General features: G+C 41.4%; 1 protein-coding gene across 6 annotated transcripts in view; it reads left to right on the forward strand.

Moving 5' to 3' along the window:
* Window positions 1-17761, forward strand: part of pou2f2b (POU class 2 homeobox 2b) — a 60685-nt gene that overhangs the window by 32020 nt on the left and 10904 nt on the right. For 2 of the 6 annotated variants that reach the window (XM_015036044.1, XM_015036041.1), the window contains exons 2-11: window positions 10471-10536; window positions 10698-10732; window positions 12712-12768; window positions 13485-13604; window positions 13768-14124; window positions 14359-14464; window positions 16547-16638; window positions 16763-16918; window positions 17008-17149; window positions 17226-17374. In XM_015036044.1, coding sequence (XP_014891530.1) covers window positions 10471-10536; window positions 10698-10732; window positions 12712-12768; window positions 13485-13604; window positions 13768-14124; window positions 14359-14464; window positions 16547-16638; window positions 16763-16918; window positions 17008-17149; window positions 17226-17374 — 1280 coding nt within the window. Of the gene's footprint in view, window positions 1-4593; window positions 4743-10470; window positions 10537-10697; window positions 10733-12711; window positions 12769-13484; window positions 13605-13767; window positions 14125-14358; window positions 14465-16546; window positions 16639-16762; window positions 16919-17007; window positions 17150-17225; window positions 17375-17761 lie in introns of those variants that run through there. The other 4 variants (XM_015036042.1, XM_015036047.1, XM_015036043.1 and 1 more) reach the window with 4 other exon arrangements.

The raw sequence follows: 17761 nt of genomic DNA on the forward strand, positions 1-17761 counted from the left end.
GTTTGTAAACAGAAAAACACCGAGACTCACTTTTGGGTGTTTTACTTCTTCTTTTCCTCAGTTGCAGTTCTACTTATTGTTGTCTAAATAATTTTAAATTCAAGTTCAAAAATACCTTAATAATCCCAAAGGGAGATGAATGTTGTTGTAATTCGTTTTTTTCAAAGCCGTCGAAGGGTTATTATAGATAGTAATGGCTGTTGGCAGAAAATATCTCTTGTAGCGGTCAGTATTGCAGGGAATCTGAAAAAGCCTCTGACTGAAGACACTGTGTCTTCCCAATTCAGTCTCATCAAGAGGATGGCCAGGGTTGTCCTTAATTTTCTTGACCTTATGAAGAATCCGTCTTAGCGTCATCATCTCCAGGAGGTTAAATTTAAATAAACAAATCTAAATTTGCCACGTTGCCATGTCTATCAGCGGCCACAAGGGGGAGAGGTATCAGCAACCATAGCAACCATCTGTACATATTTTAATAAGCAGAGCAAGGATGGTTATTCGCTGCAGCCTCTTTTGTCAGGGGGCAGTTTAGTGGCCTCGGTGGTCCTTTGTGCTGCCAGGCCCTTCCCTCCTGTGCCAAAAGAACAGGCCAGGGTTAGGCGAGCAGAGATAAAGATTTGAGCTTCAACCTTGGTCGCGCCATGGGAGAGAGCAGTGTCTGTCTAGACAAACCTGGCTCCCAATGGGCTGCCGAGATGATACAGAGAGGAGGAAGAAGGATGGAGGGGCAGAGGGCGTAGAGGATGAGAAGCAATTGAGAAGTATTAGGACAGGAGAGGAAGAGGTGTTGTGAAGGTGCATGTGGTTGAGATGGCGCCGGTCCCAGAGCAGCCAGCAGCGTTAGTGTGTTTTAGCCCCCGCTGCTTCCCATAGGTTACCTCAACCTCTGTAGAGCGCACACTGTTAGAGCTACTGCTTATAATCCTGCAAGTTTTCGTGGAGCCACAAACACACCTGGACGTGGGAGTGGATTTGAAATCTCTCCCTTTGTATAATCGAGTCGTACTGTTTGGACTTGGGGTCCACGTCCGAGCCCCGTTCCGTCCCCATCCAGAAGGAGAGGAGTGTGATGGATTACATGAATTAAAGCCAGAGTGTGCTGTAGGCCCGGGGCTGCGGTAGATATAGGAGGGCCTCGCCGTAGCTCTATACTGAACCAGTTGGAGACCTTTGAATTGTCCCTGTGATGACCCATTACACAAACATCCTCCTCCCAGCTGACATCCTCCCTCCAATCTCTTTATTCATCCCCTTCTCACCTTCATCCCCGTCACCTTTACATCTCCTTCCTCCTTCCCTCGCAGTTTCCCCCTTCCTCTTTCTCTTTTTGTAGCATCTAATACTCTCCCTCCCTGCCTCTCCCTCATTCTTTGACAGTGGAGTGATTGATGGCGCTCCAGAGGCTCCAGCCTCCTCCCCATCCTCCTCCCTGGAGTCGCACAATCAGATTGCGTGCTTGTGTTTGCCGTTTTACAAACACAACTTTTAGTAGCGAGCAAATTCTCACCATAAGCAGCTCAAGCCTTGAAATCTCCAGCTGGTTTGAATCAGTTTCGGCAGCGGACTTGGCTCACAGCTTCGGTCTGAATAAATAAGTGTAAATGACTGAATAAAATCTCTGTGTGGTTTAAGTTGTGAGCATTTTTGCTTGCTGTGTAATTTCACTGCAGCAGCTTGTTTGAGTTTCTCAGTCAGCTATGCATTCATGCATGTTTACACTCTGGTTTTTATGTGGGCTGGTTTTGGTCTGAGCAAAGGTCACGGCCAAAGCCAGGCTGCCTTGGTGACCCCTGACCCAAGAACCCACCAAACGCCCCCCTGATCTCCCTTAAAGTACCTTCTGTCACTGATTCGTCCAGCTGAGCGGTTTCCAAATCTGATACAGTAAATTAAAACTCTCGGCCTTTAATGACGTGTCCAGCGTACGGTCGGGGGATTTATCGTATTGTTTATTACTTATTGTGTTATGGAATTTAATTTATTTATTAATTATGTAAAAAAAAACAGTTTGTATTATTTTAAAATATTACTTATATCGATATCAATAAGTTTTAAAATTCACACTTCTTTATGTGCCTGGTGTCCTAAAGAAGCCTTTTAGGAATGTTTTTAAGAGCAGTATTTGTGTTTGTGGGGCTCTGATTGCTGTGCCATTCAGCCCCTGTCACAGTTACCAAAAAGAAAAGTCGAATTGTGATAAATATTTAAGTCCATATCGCAGAATAGTCCAATGTGCGGCTTGGGGATCTTTTGCAGCCTTTCGATTATGATTTAGTGAAATATAAAAATGGAGCAAATTTCAACCTTCATAGATACTTAAAGCAGATTTACACTTTCTAAGCATTTTTTGGTTTTACATTTTTGCTTACAAGAGAAAAAAGGAAGCATCTGGTACAACACAAAGCCTTCACCTTTGACTAATCATGTTTTTTGTTTTGTTTAAAACTTAGTACATATGACCAGTGTCTCTGCAAAAAGCAGACATCGATGCACCTGAACATCAAGCTTGGTGAAACACATTTCTGCTTTTAGAGAAAGAATAAAACGCATCATTCTTTTATCGCTGAGAATAAACTAAAATTTATTTTGTACCTCAAAAACACCCTGAAACTGGAAATTGTGTGCCTTTCTTGTAATAAAACAAACAAGAGAGAATCTTTTTATATTCACTATGATTTACAGAAAATGGTTAAAGTTTATTGCTGAGCGGCTAAAGCAATTATGAAAAAATACCTTTTGTTTAATAAAATAAAATAAAAAGGCACATTTCACACCACAACCACATTATCTGTGGGAGAAACATCCAGTTTCTGGCCTGAGCGGCGTGACGGTCGGATATTCCCTCGTTTTTCTACACTTCTCCTCCTGCGAGCTTCGCTGGTTTCTTTTCATTTTCCTGTAAAGACACACAAGGAAGCCGTGTGACCGAGGTTTCGCCCTATGACATCATCAAATGGGCTTCCCCAAATTATATAAAGACACTGACCTTAGTGAAAGTAAATGTCTGAATTTACAGAGCATATTAAAATCTCTCTCTCAATATTCTTTCATTTAGTGCAAAGGAATAATTTTGGTAATCCTGACTGACTTAAAACAGGAAAAGTTTTGTCTGATTTAATATCAGAATGTGATAAAAAATTAAAAAAAAAAAAAACATTATGTATCTTTTTTAATATTCCCTGTAAAAATCTGCTCTAACATTGTTGCTGTAACATTTTTCCCCTCTTTTTTAATGAATGAAGACCTTTCTTTTTAAAGGTATTATTTTGAGAAAGCACCGGTACAAAAAATGTTTGCAGGCATTGAAATATTAATCGATTGTAATTTTTTTATAAACTTTTGTGTGCCGTAATTGTTTCTAAACCTGGGAGGGATAAACCTAGAAATGGGATCCGGCCAAAAAAACAATCCTGTTTCTTTCTAACTGAGCACCTGAAGTGCAGCGCTGTGTCCTGCAGTACATGGGGTTGTTGTAAATCACCACATAAAGTATTTATAAGGTTAAACTTGGGAACTCTGCTGCTGTTAGCTTTTGAATTAGTGAACTCAGACCCAGGGAGAGGGGACAGGGAGGAGTGATTCGACCTCTCTCTTCAGGGGCCCGGATCCCGGCTTAGAAGAACAAAGAGTGCCACCCTGTGGCCGCTCCGGCTCACTGCCTCAGCAGCCCACTGACTCATTCAGATATGAGAATCTGGCGAGAAGAAATCCTGCTGAAACGCGCCGTTCTGCAACCGCAGCATCATTCCTCGACGTTAGCGTTTCACTTGTTTATCGGTTTAGTCTTTTAATCCAAGTGGGTGGCGCTGATAGTGGCTCATGTTTACTTTTATCTGCAATGTTCCACTCATGCCCCGTGTACCCGTCACGTGTAGAGATTCATAGTGTGGGTTTCTGTGGTGTGTCACTGTGTGCAGCCCACAGTGTGGCGTGGTCAGTGGTACAGTGAGCGTACTGACTGACTTTTTCCTTCCGCTTGGGTTAGAGAGTTAAACTTAGCCGAGGATGTCTCACTTGTTCTGCTGCTTGGGGGCCGACAGACCACCGGACGCCCACCCGTGTGCTCCCTCTCGCCCCCTTCAGTCAAAACATAAACACAGGTATGACGAAAAGAAACTGTGATGGCTGTAAAAGTTTTAAAGAGCTCTGAATGTACTTTGGGTCAGAGTTCAAGCCATCTGTCATAAACTCGTCAAGCTGGCTGTTTTCGGCTCTCATGTGTGAGCGCGTTAGCAGGAGTGTGTGTGACCGAGTGTGTGTGTGTGTGTGTGTGTGTGTGTGTGAGTGAGTGGCTGTTTCCAGCCGCGCCATCACTTTCCGACGGCACTTATCATCCCCCTCTTTTTCACCTCAGTCTATCTGATCAATCTCCTCGCTCGCTCACTCTCTCCCACTCTCTTCTGCCGTGTCCCCCTTTCTTTTTCTATTTTTTTATGCATGGGTTGTATTTTACTCTCCACTCTGTGTTTGAGTTCCTATTCTTTTGAGCTACTTCCTGTTATGTTGCAGGATGTGGGGAGGAGGTGGGGCCTTGGGGGTGTGTACTGGTACAGAAAGAGAGAGAGAGAGAGAGAGGCAGGCACGGGGAGGGAGGGAGAGGTAATTCAACCATATGATTGAATACACTCGACACGGGGAGGGCGAGTGAGAGTTTTTCTTTAGGAAGCACGCACGCTCTCACACAGATATGACCAAGACAGCGGCGATAGCGGCCAAGGACTTCTCCAGTATGTGGTTGCCAGGTGAGTGGCCGTCTGTGCAGCTCTCTGTCGTTGCTGCCCATCATTTGCCAAGACCAATTAGGCGTGAGGAAGAGGGAACTGTGTGTGTGTGTGTGAGGAAGAGTCATCTCTTGGCTGTTGATTAATGCCACTGGGTCTAACAAGCTCAGCTAATTAGAGGACATCAAAGGATGAGAGGTGAAAGGATGGACTGGACGCAGGGAAAGGTCACCTGACTTGCCCTGCGTGTGTTCATGTGCGTGCATGCTTCAAATTAATGGTACATGTTAAATATTCTTGCGGAGATTCAATTTAGGATGGAAAAATGTGTTGCACCATCAACATTTTCTTCTTTTTTTTTTTTTTTTTTTTCAAGTGCTGTAGCATTAGGGTTTTACCTCAATGATGTTTCACTGATAAGGAAGGCTTCATGCAACTTTAAAAGTGGTATAAGCTTCGTGTGGCTGTGCATGCCACGGAGGGTTTGCTTTTGCTTTGACCAGGCTTAATTTTGTCTGTATGTTAGAAAAGAAACAGAATATCAAAAGGGGAAACACTTAAAATAATCCTCCTTCTCAGTAGTTAAAAATATTTAGAAGGAAAGCAGAATGAATTGCAGCTCTTCTCACCTCACAGCCTCAGTTAGGTGGTCAAAAGAGGCTGCGAGAAGTGACAGACAGCCTGAGCTGACCGGCTAAACACACACCGATACACACACACACACACACACACACACACACACACACACACACACACACACACACACACACACACACACAACAGCAGGGCTGCTGGTTGACTCACCAATTACCAGAAATCAATTTTTCAAATGTCAATTAGCTCATGTTTTCTCCGGGCCCGTCGTCAAGACTCAATTTGCTAAACATGTTGCGAATTTTCATGCGCTGATGTGCAACCTTTTATCAGAGGGTGATTCACGGATTTGAAAAAGCTCAGAGTCACATCTTAACCCCGATGTGGTCACTTTCTGCGACCTCGGAGAAATTGCTCCGATCATCAGGGTGACACATCAGCCGCACAGAAAGCAGCAAACAGTAACAGTTTCACTGTAACACGGTGGAAAACAATGCAGACGAAGCAAAGGCTGAAACTGGTAAAAGAAGAAAGTTATGTCAGAAGCTCTGATAACGGAGTCTGCAGTTATTTTGCATGTGTTTGCATACAACTAAAGGATCAGCTCAATAATTGAGTGTAAAGGTGAAACGATTTCTCAACTGAGAAGATTAGAAATTAACTAATGAATTTGAATAATCATTTAGAATCAATTCATTTAAACCCTTACATTAATTAGCATCTAATTCATTTTCCGTAACGTTTTCTTATTGTTTTGGCAGGAAAAATTGGATTATAATATGTGAAATTTTTGCTATTTTCTACATGAGCCTGGAATCAGACTTAGTTAAAATGACATTATACTGTTTATGAGCTTATTTTATTTAATGTTTAGCTGTTCTATTGAACTGAAATTTGCTAATCGTTCAACTGAGCAATGATGAAATGCAAACTTTCATCATTAACCAGCAACTTCTGTTTTTATTAACCTGTCTTTCTGTATTATTTTATTTCTTACTTTGACATTTTATTAAAATATTTAGTCGGTTTTATTTTATTGTTCAATAATAATTTACGCATTGCTTCGTTTGGTTAGTGTCTGGAGTGAGTGAAATTTCTTTCTGATGCTAAAAAATTGTTTTATTGCGGCTGAAGTGAGCATTCTGTTGGATTTTTTTTTTTTTATTTAATAATTGAGGAATAATCGTAATAACTCCACATCCAAGCCTGATTCAGGAAGTGGGGCTCAGACTTGTTGCAGTCAAGTTTTATCTGAGCCAAAATACCCAGAGGAGAATAACAGAAACAGTCCAGACTGTGCACAGACAGCGTTGTTCCTTGTTCCTTTCTGTTGCATCATTTATTCATGACACAGGATTATACAGCATTAATTTTAATCTGGTTAAGATGCAGCGTTTCGTCTAGCTTCGCCTTCTGGCTTCTCACAGTCACAGATCAAACCCCCTGAACCCTGAAGCTACCTAAGAAAAAAAAAAAAAAAGTCTCTCCCTGCTGGTTTTCGTCGTGTTTGTGCAGAAATATACATCTTCTTGCTCCTAATATTATCGTCTCACCTTTAACTTATTGTGATGGGTCAAACGAGTCGTGTGTTTGAACGCTCGGCAGCGTGTTGTTAAAGATAAGCAGGTTTTTTTAAAAGATGGAGTGAAAGAGAGAGTGAGAGAGGGAGCGCAAGTTAATATTAATAGCTACACTGACAGTAAATGTCGGGTTTAGCACTCAGCATTCAACCCGGTACAAGGGGAAGTCGGGAGGGGAAGTGAGAAAAAGACACAGCATCTTGATATACTGTCCCGCCACCATATTACTGACCACATTATCCACCATGCTACCGTCTGCAGGCCGTTTCACGGCATGAATCGTCACACACCTTTTCCCCGTCTGCTGCACACATGGACGAGGAGAACATGCATCGTTTCATCCGCTTGATTTTGGTCTTGTAACCGTGAGCTCCAAACGTCTCGATCTGAGCAGCTATTAAAGTAACGTTCGTGTCTTCTTACCAATTTTGTGTAAATAAGAGGAAGATGCTATTTTGGGGCAAATTCTGTGGTTTTTAGCAGAAATTGAGCAACAGTGGACACTTCTCATATTTCTCCAATAGCCGCCATCACAAAGTCCCCAAAACAGGGGGGCTTACTGTATGTAAAACGGGAACAACCACAAAGTGACCCTGAAAATAGACTAACCAGCATCCTTAATTTTGCATCCTGACCAAATTAGCTTAATCGTTTTGAGGGAAATCCTGCAGTCAGCATGTTGGTTAGTTTGCACGCATGTGTGTGGGCCCTCACCGTCATGCAGCGAGTGGAGCTTCTCAAGCAGATCGTCACCTAATCCCCCCCCGCCCCCCCAATTCCCTGAAGACGTTCATGCATGCTCTGAAGCCGACTGATCTCACATCTGGTTCACTAAAACAAACATGTTGCTTGCTGCAGAGAGCGCCAGGAGCCAGCCAACATGAGTATGTGGGTCCTGTTTGGATTCTGCTGACGCTGGATGGGCACCAAGTTGGATTGGTTTCGATGTTGGCTTCTCGTATCTGATGCACTGACTTCATGTGAACGACAACTGGAAAAGCAGCTCCTGTCTATGCCTAAAAATCACAACTAGTTGGAGTTTTTACGTGGAGTTGCTCTGCATGAAATCGGTGTAGCTAATTAGTTCAATCCAGTATGTGACCCACGGATGATCCCATGTTGTGAAAACACACCTAAATGTTAACTGTGGCTCGGCTCAACTTACAATAGTGAAGTGGTGCTTCAAAAAAGTGAGACGTATCAGAATATCAAGTGGTTCTATTTTTGCTTTTGAGCGACTGATGGAAACTCAAAACTGGTATACTATTAAAAAGAAAAGAAAGCATAACCTGTGCAAAGTTAAATATCAAAATCAATGTTCCAACTATTTAAATCTTTAAAGTCATAATAATAATTACATTTAAGAAAAACAAAAAGGTTTTGCATAAAACTTTCTGTCAGGCTGCATATTTGTTCTGCGGTGATCATCGTCTGAACGTTTCCTTTATTCAGCTGTTCAGGGTTTCTGCAGGTTTCACCAAAGTTAATTTAAAAGTTACAAAGATGACTAATTAAAGATAAGACATATGAAAGATAACAACCTGCTTAATAGCTTAAGCATATTTAACATAACTTCAACAACCACAGTTTTTTCAGCTGTGGTGTGTGTTTGGAGCGCGTTTCACCAACTCTTCAAGGCCGTCCTGCGCCAGATAGTAACATTTATGATGGTTATTATGGCGATTATTATCGCTGCTCGCATGTTACGCTTTATTATATCTGCGTCCGGTGATTTAAGAAGCCTGTGGAGTAAAATAAGAATATTATGAATGTATTGACCTAAACGTAATTTTACGCCAGAAAGTCAGTTTCAGAGGTTGAACTATTGTATTAGGAAACCTAAATATCCCTAAGATGAGGCTTATTGTGTCTCCGTATCACGACATTTGTAGTTTTGTCACAGTTTATTTCTTTAAAGGTTTTAGTCCAAAGAAATGAATAAACACAGATGCATAAAACAGTCATTTTCAGCCTATTGTCTGACCATGTTTAATTCTTTTTATGGTCTGAAATTTAGATCTTTACTCTTTTTAAGAAGTTGAAAACATTCTGTTTGGGGCCTTGGTTGCTTTGAGCCAAACATCTTTAGCTATAAAAGCAGTAATCATCTTCGCAGTGACCATGCATCAATCAATGACTGCTACTTTTCTGTATCCTACTGTAAGGAAATGTTGTTATGACTATTAATAGATGATGCTTACCAGCAGAAAGTCCCTCAGTTCTTTTGGCCTGACAGTAATAAGGAGTAAAACGGAGCCTTCAGAAGGCAAAAAAATTAATTAGATTAAACTGAGTTGAATTAAACTACATGTGGGGGTCTCCATAATGTATGAAAATACTTCCCTTAAAAAGAAAACCTAAAGGATACTTAAGGTTTTTAAGTGCATAGGTGTGAAATGAGAGCAAGCAAGGCAGGAAATGTGAACCCAAGCCAATGATGAGGCGAAATGACTCTGAGCTGTAGAGGTGACATTTGACTGATGGCTGGCTCACTTAAAGCAGGGCATCTGGTCAGCAGCGGTCAGGGAATCGGTGTGTCGCTACTGCCACCCAGTGGCGGAACAACTGCTTGACCATTTGCAAAGCGAGCAGTCATGTTTTGGTCACATTTGTCTTCACGCAGCTATAAAAATGAAATCGAGGCATCATGTGCGACAGCAGAACCGGGAGAGAAGAGAGGCTGAACATGAGAAGGAAGACTGAGAGTTTATTATGCAGGTGGCAGATATAATTAGTTGGTCGTTGGGCAGATTTGCATGTTTTCACAAAAGGGAAGTTGCTCTGTGTGTGTGTGTGTGTGTGTGTGTGTGTGTGTGTGTTCGCGTTAAGGGAAGACAGAGCAAAAGAGTGGGGGGGGAAATGGTTTCAAATGGACACAACAAAAAGTTTTTCTTTTACAGTTTGTGGTTTCAGATAAATAAAAAGGGTTTTGTAGCAGATAATGCCACAGGCTGATAACCAAACATAAGTCACCGCACACTGGCACATCCATGGACACGCACACCATCACACACCTTTGTATTCTGCGTAAACTCCTCTCAAACGTCCCCGTCCGTGTCTTCCCAGGCCTAAATTCCACTTTTGTCCTTGACAAACAGAAGCAAAGGCTTAAATTTGCAGCCTTGCCCCATTCATGACTGTCGCCGCTGGGACTGTCCCAAACAAAAGAACCAGAAAGTGATGCGGTCTTGTGATGAATGACAAACAACATGAGACATTTTCAGAGCTCCTTTACTCCCACGAAAACACCCTGAGTTAAATTTAGAACAAGCAAGCACCTTTAGGTCAACCCACTCCTATGTTCAACCTCTAATTGGAAAGAGTGAATGAATGTGGGCTGGATGTATAGTTGTGAATGATTCAGTTTAAGTTTACAGTGTGTAGGCTTCTCTCTGTGACCTGAAAAACACTCAACCCCGACATATCGGAGATCGCCGCCCTGGCCTTCCTCTTTCCCCTGCTGTCATCTAGATTCTGGTCACTTGCATGTTCTGCTATCATCTGCACTTCTTCTTCTTCTTCTTCTTCTTCTTCTTCTTGTGTGACACATTTTACTCGTGTCTTTCCTGCCGCAGATATCAGGATGTCGAAGCCAGCAGAGGTTGAGAAAGTCGGGGCTGACTCACCGTTAGAAGGCACAGGTAGGGTCGGCCTCAGTTATTTCGGATAAGTCGCTACTCCTTTAGTACAGATGTGTAACAAGCATGGCATTGGAAAGTATTTGTGTAAACTGGTGTGTGTGTGAGACAGAGAGCTGTGCTGGAGATGAGATTTATCACTTTTTCCTTTGCCTCCTACGCAGAGTCAGAGCGGAATGGACCTGAATCAAATCACCAGGTAGGTCTTACTCCTCTGATCGTTACAATCATCTTCCACCTCCTTTACCTACAAACTGATCTGCAACACGAGATAACGGCTCCTAATAGTTGTGTTTGAACTCGTTTTTTACAATACAGTTCACAATATTTTGGTAAAACTGTCCAACAACCCGTCAAAAAGCGTATCTTTTGTTCCAGTAGCACTTCCAGCCAAACCTTGCATTTCAACACTTTTTAATTGGGGAAAACAACATGAATAAGCAATAATTGTTTTTATTTAAAATTATGAGAACAATAATTAATACTTTGTAGAATCCTGTTTGCTAGTAAAATGGCTCTTCTACAAAATTTCACAATCCAAATTGAGATCGATATAAATTTAGTCACGTTTTTTAATATTTTAATGTTATAATTTCACTGATAAATAATAAAACAGATTAACCAAAGAAAACATTTCGTACAACACAAAGAACTTCCCCATCATTGCCCACATTTTTTTTTTTTTTTGCTTGTGTTTTAATTTTATAAATAAAAAGAACCAAAAATATTGAATTTACTCAAAAACAAACTTGGGTAAAATCCATTCTTTAAACTTTTGAATAAAGAGCGATCCATATCCTGCTCTTGCTTCTGAGGATAGACATAAATCAAACAGACTAAACTTTTTAATAATCTACCTAACAGTGTAGGACATTGAATAATTTTTTTCAATAAGGGAAACACATGAGACTCTTTGTTTTGAATCTGCAATAGTTTATAAATCTTTGTACAGCAAAATCCTACATTTTAAAGTTAGTTCATTGTTAGCATGTGCAACAAAAAATACCTTCTTTTTTTCTTTCTTTTTAAATAAAAACTTTAATATTTACGGTCTGTATGAAACAATTTTTGATCATCCAGGGTCCTGAATATCTTTTCTTGAGCTCCTCCTAATTTTTTTTTCTAAAATATTTAAGTTGGGAACTGAGTTGTTTTGGTGCCTGTTTTGGATCCCGGTCCTGTCAAAATATCAAATGATGACCCATTACTAGTTTACTAGGAAACTAGATTTTCATTTAAAATGTCTATTCATTTCAAAGAATCAGCTCTTTGGAAGAAAAACAGACCCTCAGCATTACAGATCCTCTACCGTATTTCACAGCAGGCAGGAGTGACTGTCGCTAAACAGTTTAAACTCAGTATTATCAGAGCTCCATGTGTGTTTCTGATTCAGGGAGAAAAACGTATTTCTATCATGCATTAAGAGCAACCAATTAGCATGTAGCATGCATCTAATGGTTGTTTGGAAACTTGGTGCAGATTTTCTTCCTACGCTCTTTACCTTCATCCTCAGTCTGCTTGATGAGAAAATACTTTTTAGCTTTTTGTTTGTTACTTTTCAGTGTTTTTAAAGTTTTTTCTCTGACTGCACACAGTCATGGGCAACTTTAAGCAAGATAAGTCTTTTCTATTCTTAGGCAGATCAACACCTACCTGCTTCGTTTAAAGGGCATGATCTCCCTTCATTCGTACATTTGATAAATAGCATTTTTTTTTTTTAGATAACATTTACACCTCAGGGATATAAGTAGCCACTGATTACTAGTGAAAAGTTAATAGGTACTTTAAAAAGTAAATTAAAAATTACAAAAATGTCTGAGTTACTTTCATTTTATAGGATATTTTTAATAATTGTGGCACAGAAAATTTAGTTACAAAGGTTAATTTCTTCTTGCTGTTTCCCCTACTCATAAATGTACTAAGAGCAAGGTTTTAAAATGTAATATGTTATGTATGGATAATTTGGACTGACAATAAATTAAAGTCGTTTTTTTAAAGTGTGCATGCTGAGATTGTGCACTAAAGCGAGACGGAAAACATTTAGGAAAATGTCCCCAAGAAACATCTCTAAATGTCTCTCTTCATTTGGTCAGAAAAGCACCTGGATGCCAGACCACACCATCAACAGTCGTTGTTCGTGTTGTTTATGTAATTCAGTGTTTGACTCATTTCTCCAAGGTTCATGCGATGAAAGTCAGCCCCTTTCCTCTGTCACCGAACCTGAACAGCAGCAAGGTGAGCGAACTGTTGTGCACCGGTGTTAACGAGCCGCCCCTGCATGTCTCTGCGTGATTCTGCTTCAGAGTTTGTGCATCTTTTGTATCCCGGCGTCACGCTGTAGGCTTATTGACAGTATGGCTGCTGACGCTTTGTGCTCATTTCTAAGCTCTGAATCGCACTTTTGTTGCGTCGGATGGTCAGGCTGACAATGTGTCCACTCTCTGCCCCGTCTTCGGTGTAAACAAATTCACACAAAAAAGCGCATGAAGGCCCTCTGCTGTCACTGAGCCCAGTGATAAATTAAGTAAGTCTGTGGGATAACTCATTTCACCAAGTTATTAGTCTTCCTTTTCATTCCTCGAGAGATATGCAAATCAGTACACTGGAAGGAGCTTGGTCTTCCAGTACAAACGTGCCCCGACATGGGAGAAAAAATATCATCCCTTTGTGCTGAGCAAACACAGACTGGAAGCACTGTTGAGCGATGGTTAAATAATAACACTGTAACTGACTCTGAGAAAGCAAACTCACCCCGCTCAGGTTCACGAATCCAGATCAGTAGATTATTAACCTTTTGTCCTAAAACGTCAAATTTCATCTAAATCCTAAGTAGCCTCTAGGTTTTATCATTTTCCTTTCAATGTTTAGATATCACCACCAGCTATTTTTTATTTTTTTATTTTAGATTTTCTTCTACATTTGTCCCCATATGATCTTTGTTTTTAAACCAGAATAAGATGGACGAGTGCCCAGAAATGTCTCCAGGCCTTCCTCCCTCTCATGGCCCGACTCCTTCCCAGACAGCCCTGCAGCACACTCAGCTCATGCTGACTGGCTCGCAGCTAGCAGGGGTAAGACTAACAAATGCGCGCAGCCGTGCGCCCTGCCATGCCTTTACCCTGCTTGCTTCTTCTCATGCTGCTTTTTGAACACTTTGTTTCCCTTCTTCATCCTAACTTCTTGCTCTTTTCCTCTTCTGTACCTGCCTCTTTCTTTTTCTCTTTCTTTCTGCAGCTGACAGCTTTATTGCCAGCGCAGCAACAGCTGCTGCTGCAGCAGGCTCAGGCACAGCTCCTGGCTGCCGCCGTGCAGCAGTCCAATGCAGCCCATGCAGCTCATGCTGCCCATGCCGCCGCTCAAGCCAATCAGCAAGCTCAGGCAGCTGCAGCAGCAAATCAGCAAGCCCAGCAGCAGCAGCAGCAACAGCAGCAACAGCAGCAGCAGCAGCAGCAACACACAGGACAGGCAGGGCAGCAGGCTCAGTCCCAGGGACAGGGACAGAGCACACAGGAGCAAAACACCCAAAGTGTCCCTGTCCCGCCTCCTCCGCCTCAGCTCACTCTCTCCCAGCCTATCCAGCTCACAGCCCAGGTACTGACCGCCAGTCCCAGGCATTTCCTGATCAGAGAGGGGCCTTCAGTCAAACAACTCATCCTGATTCACCCGTTTGTTCTTATCATTCCGTTCCACATCCAGACCCACTCCCTTTTTCCAATGAAAACAAACAATTTATTAACACGCCTTTCCATTATGAAATCCTTTTCCTGCAAATATGAGTCAGTTCCCACCTGCTAACATTTATGAACTTGTTTCTCTGTTGAACAGGACATTCAGCAGCTGCTGCAGCTTCAGCAGCTGGTGTTGGTGCCCGGTCACCCGCTTCCGTCTCCAGCCCAGTTTCTCCTCCCGCAGGCGCAGCAGAGCCAGCAAGGTGGGAATGCCAGACGACTTTTTGATTTATGCAGTGTTTCATACCTTTGAACCTTTTCTCATTATGTCACATTATTCAGAGGACCGACACAAAGCGGACATAATTGTGAAGTTGAAGAATTGGAAGTTACATTTATTTTTACGAATAAAAATCTGAACATTGAAGCAGCCATATTTATTAATAATCTATTAATACTCTACAAATAACTTTTACTCTAATTGTACTTATAATGCAGCTGCACTTTAGAACCTCTTAGAGTAGAGTAGATACCAAATTATTGCATATTTTGGATCCAATACCAAGTAAATACAGGGGCAATATCAATACTGATAAGAATACATTTTATTTAAGCTTGATATGTCATCAAACATCTGAACTTAAAGTGTTTTCTGTTGGGTTTTTTCTTTGAATAATTTTTTTTTCAAACCTAGGAAAGTATTTGGACAAAGTTTAAAGGTGTCTACAAAGTAATTTAATAACATATTAATATGATTAGGGTGCATTTTTCCTAAATAAACAAAGTGCAAAATATTACTATTTGAGAGCAAATTGAAAGAAAATGTATTTTGAGGCAGAGTTGAGAAACTACAATACAAAAAAAAATAATAATACAAAAAATCAAGAGTAAATCTGAAACTAAAGTATCAGTCTGACTGCAGATAATGACTTGGTATTGATATTATCAATATTTTAGATTGATCTACCCACCTCTATCTTAGAGAGCTTAAAAAAATAATAAAAAAAAACATTAGTCAACAAAAAGCATCATGAAGACCAAGAAAAACAGCAAGAAACCGTGTAAGACATGGCCGTCCACCTGAAATGAGAGACAAAGGAGAAACAGCAAAGTGGGCCGTGATGCATTCAGGGCAGCTACAGAATCTGTTGATGGAAATAATGTTAGTCTTCCATACAAAACCCTGTTTGCAGTTTGCCACAAGCTATATGGGAAGAAGGTGCTCATTGTGTTTGCAGCTTGATGCTGAAGGAACGCTTGTCTTCAGCAGCGTCAGGGAAGCAGGTAGGGGTTGATGGGAAAATGGACAGCTGTAAATGTAAATACAGAGAAATAGTGGAAGACCACCTGTTAGAGGCTACGCTAGAGGGCAGGACAGTGATGAAAGAAATTCACCCAGAGCTGAAATGCTTCACTTACAATCTCTCTATCAAGTCTGACTGAGCAAAATGGACAAACATTTATAGACGTTCTGAAAAACAGTAGAGATGTACCCCAAATGATTTACAGTGTAATTGCTGTGAAAGACTGTATTAATTCAGAGGAACTTCGAAACACATCCCGCTTGAAGGTCACATATTATGCTTCTTTGGCCAGGTCAGGATAGGTCTAAAATTATAGATGATGAGATTTTAGCTGGTCAATTCTGACTGTTTTGTGCTCTTTTCAGACAGAGCTGTTGTACAGCGTCCTGTCACTTTAAATCCAAATAAGCTGGTCAAAGTTTACACTTGCACATGAAAATGGCTGCAAACAGATGCACAATTATACACCTGCACATCTTTGAAAAGCAGAAGTGAAGCCTCCTGCACAACCAACAAGAGTGTAGCAAGTGGTTTCTGGATGGTAAGTCAACGACAACAACAACAAAAAAACACTTGTCTTTTCCAGCAGTCATTGTAAACCCAGTACAGCGGTAAAACCAGCTGACCAAATGTGCTGAAGCTTCACTTGGGTTGCTAGGTAACAAACTGGTATTTGCTGGAGTTGCAAGGTGAGGGCCAGTGCCTGCTGACTTGTATCTTTACTTTTGGCAGGTTTTTGAAATGACAAGTTTTTCAGACACCAAAAGAAATAAACTCATTGATAAAAGAAACCCAAATGGAAGAACAAAAACATTCAAAATGTGAATAATAATAGGTCCCCTTTAGAAGATTTCTCATAGTAAAATAATGTTGAGAACCTTGGGTTATTTTTCTTTTAGTTCCCATTATGTCCTGCTTTGCGTTGTTCTACGATGATGTTTTTGATTTTAACGTGTCGATGTGTGAAAGGGTTCAAGGGCTGCTGATGCAAAGTCTCCTTTTTGACTTGCGCACGATTTCTTGTTCGTTCTCGTTGATCAGGACTCCTATCGACACCAAATCTTATTCCGCTACCTCAGCAAAACCAAGGGAGCCTCCTGTCTGCTCCAACTAGAATGGGACTCCAGTCGCAGGTAGGAAACTTTTTACTCAGTGGAAAAGACAAACCCACTCCCTGAACAAGCACGGTGAGAAAAAAAAAAAATAAAAGACACTTCCTTTCTCATTTTCACTTTCATTCATCTCATGTCCTGTCAGGTGCAGCGAGATAAGAGCATAGACGTGGGCGGAGGAGGAGGCATGACTACGGTGTCCTCCATGACCTCTCACCCCGAGGAGCCCAGCGACTTGGAGGAGCTGGAACAGTTTGCCCGCACCTTCAAGCAGAGACGCATCAAGCTGGGCTTCACGCAGGTGAGCAGAGGCCGATGTCGCGTCAGCACCGAAGCATCTCTGTCTGCTTTGGCTTGTCTCAAACCGGTTTCCTCCACCCCTGCCAACAGGGAGACGTCGGCCTGGCCATGGGCAAGCTGTACGGCAACGACTTCAGCCAGACCACCATCTCTCGCTTCGAGGCGCTCAACCTGAGCTTTAAGAACATGTGCAAGCTGAAGCCACTGCTGGAAAAGTGGCTCAACGATGCAGGTGAGCTCTTATTCAGAAATATATTTACAGTTTCACTCCTTCTGACTGAGGAGTAACTTTGGGTTTTGCCCTGCAGAGACCATGTCCATAGACAGCACCCTGCCCAGTCCCAGCTCCCTGTCCTCGCCGTCTCTGGGCTTCGATGGCGTTCCTGGTCGCAGGAGAAAGAAGAGAACCAGCATTGAGACGAACGTACGTGTCGCCCTGGAGCGTTCATTCCTGACGGTAAGATATCAGGCTTTATTATTATTATTATTATTATTATTATTATTATTATAAAATAAGAGGAAGATTCTAATTCTATTCTATCTATTTATGGCTTCAGTTCAATTTTCTATGTATTTTATATCACTAAAATTTAACAATTGTAACGTTTGCTGATTTGATGATCCAGGAGAGGAAATTACAAAATCTTTTTTTATCAAACACATAAACAAAACAATGATTATTTTGTCATCTTGTAGGTTTTTTGCAGTTCTGGTTGTTGCAGCTTTACGTCTCATTGTCTCTTGTATCATTGTCACTATTAGTCACCAAAGTTAGCAACATCTCTCAGTAACACCAATACTGAAAGCTACACTACACAGTCCCCACAGCGTTGACCTCTTAAAC

This window comes from Poecilia latipinna, unplaced genomic scaffold (assembly GCF_001443285.1).
Source record: "Poecilia latipinna isolate Pla-1442-1.1 unplaced genomic scaffold, P_latipinna-1.0 Scaffold355, whole genome shotgun sequence".
Taxonomy (NCBI): domain Eukaryota; kingdom Metazoa; phylum Chordata; class Actinopteri; order Cyprinodontiformes; family Poeciliidae; genus Poecilia; species Poecilia latipinna.